Source organism: Chenopodium quinoa, unplaced genomic scaffold (genome assembly GCF_001683475.1).
Source record: "Chenopodium quinoa cultivar QQ74 unplaced genomic scaffold, ASM168347v1, whole genome shotgun sequence".
In the NCBI taxonomy this organism is placed as follows: Eukaryota; Viridiplantae; Streptophyta; class Magnoliopsida; order Caryophyllales; family Amaranthaceae; genus Chenopodium; species Chenopodium quinoa.
Window position 1 is genome coordinate 31,858 of NW_018743644.1, and position 3,252 is coordinate 35,109.

Sequence of the window (3,252 nt, forward strand, 5' to 3'; positions counted from 1 at the left end):
CTAACTCATCCAAAATCATCCAAATTTGGGCTATATGGCTAAAACCATGCCTATTTTCTATGCTTTCAAGCAAATGGACTCGTTCTTTCTTCTAACATTCCAATATCACATACTTTTAGGTGCATAAGGATAGAAATTAAGAGAAATAAGCACATTTGTCAATTTTCGACCCTAACTCATCCAAAATCATCCAAATAAGCATATAATGAGTTCTACTTTGCTAATTTGCCATATATCAACTCATATAATAAGTGTTTTCCGCAATCCTTTTTGCTTTGTTGTTGGTTGCCACTTGGCCTTTTCCAGGTACTTCCTTGAAGTGTGTCTTCAAGAAAAGATCATGGGCATTTGGTAATTGGCCTTGGTTTTTTGCAGCCTTTATATATACATGCAGAAAATGAATGAAAACATGTTAGCCCACCAAAATTCATTAATAGATAAATGACTTAATTGTTACTGGACATATTGTAGGAACCTTACCATCCTTTTAGCATGTTGTACAGATGACATTGAACCTTGAAAGTGGGTCGGTTCAACGACATTTTCCATGGATCCGCTTCTTGTTTTGTTCCGACCGCTTTTATATTCTGGATCGGTGGCAACAATTTGCATCATGCCTTCGTGGACATCCTTATTAAGCCATCTTGGTCTGCGACCATTCAGCCTGTGTGTGATGTTGTAGAACGTGTCACGTAGGCGATTTGCAAACTTTTCTTCGAAAGTGTCCTTCACTTGGTTGTTTAACTTAGGTGCCCACTTGAATTTTTTCTGCAAATCAAGAAAATGTCTTTATTACAAAATTCAACTCCATTAATATAATTTATAAAACATGTATTATGTTAGGTTAAAGTTATCATACGTTGAACAAGTTCCAAAAGTGCTCTCTCGAATCTTCATCAACCTCTCCATAATTCCTCCAAGGCTCAACATAGTAGCCGGTTAGCGAGTCGGAGAACACATTCTTCACCGGGATATCATCAAACCTATAATAAAGGATAGACATTCATGTAAGTAGATAATCAACAAAAAGTGAACAAAACATGGTTAAAGTAATACAAATTCACTTTATCAAAGTAAATACGAATTTAAGGATATTTCATTATACAAATACATACGCACCAAAGTGTGGAAGGGTCCAACTCTAGCAAGTCATTAGGATGCGGGTCCTGTAGCTCTTGTTCCTGTTGCTCCTGTTGCCCTTGTACATGCCTAGGAATCTGTCTCCGATTAACGATTTCTTGAGAGGCCCCCAAATCATGTGCCTCCTCTTCCTCCATTGACTCATCCTCGTCAACACGTACAACCTCAGATTTCCCCTTAGTCTTTCTCCTCCTGGACGTTTCTCCTTTATTTCCTCCTCCCATGATGACCACCCTGAAAAAGTTGTTAGTACCATGATCGCACATTGTAAATTCATAAATTAGATCCATAAGACATTAAAATAAAAAAATGACACCAAAAAATGTAATGCAATATTACAAGTCCGAGTAGTCATTAAAAACTAAACATTCGAAGACAATAGTTAAAGGAGTAACTACATATTCTCCTCTTCATTACTCTTATCACTACTACCACTATCATTATTACTATCACTAGTGTCATCTAAAAATACATCGATGTCCTCTTCTTCGTCACTGTCACTGGAGCCAATGCTTTCTTCTTCTTCTTCATCGCTTGAGATAATAAAGCCATCGTCATCATCATCATCACTATCAAGTTCATAGTCTGGAATGTCATTTGGTGGACAAAGCGTTGCATGTACTTGTGGTGAAGGACCCTGCAAAAACTCTAAATCCACCGGAGCATCAATCACCGACCTTGCTTGAGTTCTAAATACAGCCCACCATTGAACCCGATCACGTTTAAGGCTAGGGTAAGATGCATAATACACTTGAGACACTTAGTAAGATAAGACAAATGGATCATACTTGGGATACTTCTTAGTATGATTTACTTCGACAAGCTTGTATTGTTCATGAATGTTCATTCCTTTACCACAATCCATCCAACTACAACTAAACAAAATAGTCTTGTACTCTTTTTCGGGACCGGTGTAGACAAGTTCAATTATGTTGTTTAAAATGCCAAAGTACTCTCCACCGTCCTCACTTGAGACACACACCCCGTAATTCATCGTAGATTTGTGTTTGCCATAGGACTGTGTGTGGAAATTAAAGCCACCGACAAATATCTGGTTCCAAGTCCGAACACGCTTGAAAGGCCTCATAGACAATGCTCGCAACATCGGAACTTGGTTTTTGTTCTCTCACCTATAACCGTTACGAATACAAGCGTCACACTAATTGAAATGAAATATTATATTATATTATCACAAATTAATCGATATGCAATGTTCGAAAAGTATTATCACCTTGTGATGAATCCAATCAGGGAATTCACTTTCGCATTTCTCCATGACATCTTCTCGACGCAAATAAGTTCGAGTAAAAGAATGTAGTCCTCAAACTGCCTAATAGATTAATGACACATGGTTAATCATTCCAGCAATTATATTAAATTTAAGGGATTTTCAAAAGTTTATCCTAAACATATATACCTTTCGTATTCACCAAGAATGCCGGTATTTCTTAAAACGAACAAATGAGCACATTCGAGTTCCTTGTCATCTAAATACCGAGTTTTACCCAAATTTGACACACGACCCTTATCCACCGTGAACATCTCTGGGATTTCATCGTTGTCAGCCGGGGATTCCACATCAGCATTCACATTTCGACCTAGATCTCGTGTTTTTGTGTCAACTGAGGGCTGAAAGTAATTAGAGCAGAAGTTTGATATCTCTTCAGTGAGATAAGCGTTGCATATGGAACCTTCAACGCGAGCCTTATTACCAATTTTTTGTTTCAGGTGATTGAGGAACCTGTAATTATGTTTATGTAGCCGTAGAAGCTTAAGTAACGAAAAGCAATGAAAGAGATGAAAGTAAGAGTTGAGAAAGGACCTTTGATTTACCTTTCGAAAGGATACATCCACCGATATTGAACAGGTCCACATAACTTGCCCTCATATGGAAAATGAATTGGTAAATGCTCCATGGAGTTGAAGAAAGATGGGGGGAAAACCTTCTCAAGCTCGCACAAGATCTCAGCTATGTTTTTTTCCAATCGCTCCTTGTCGCTAACAGTAATTGTGTAGCAACATAAATCGCGAAAGAATTGGCTTATCTTTGTAATTGTATTCCATATATGGGTAGGGAGCAATTCTCTCAAAGCAGTGGGCAGCAACCTCTCC

At 38.0% G+C, this 3,252-nt stretch overlaps 1 protein-coding gene across 1 annotated transcript; it reads right to left on the reverse strand.

Moving 5' to 3' along the window:
• Positions 1-580: 580 nt before the first annotated feature.
• On the reverse strand, positions 581-1,406 carry LOC110683234. The gene is made up of 4 exons (XM_021859576.1): positions 1,120-1,406; positions 860-983; positions 710-768; positions 581-587 (listed from the first exon to the last, which is right to left on the reverse strand). Exons 1-4 carry the CDS (start codon positions 1,404-1,406, stop codon positions 581-583), a joined length of 477 nt encoding a protein of 158 aa, XP_021715268.1.
• Positions 1,407-3,252: the final 1,846 nt, after the last annotated feature.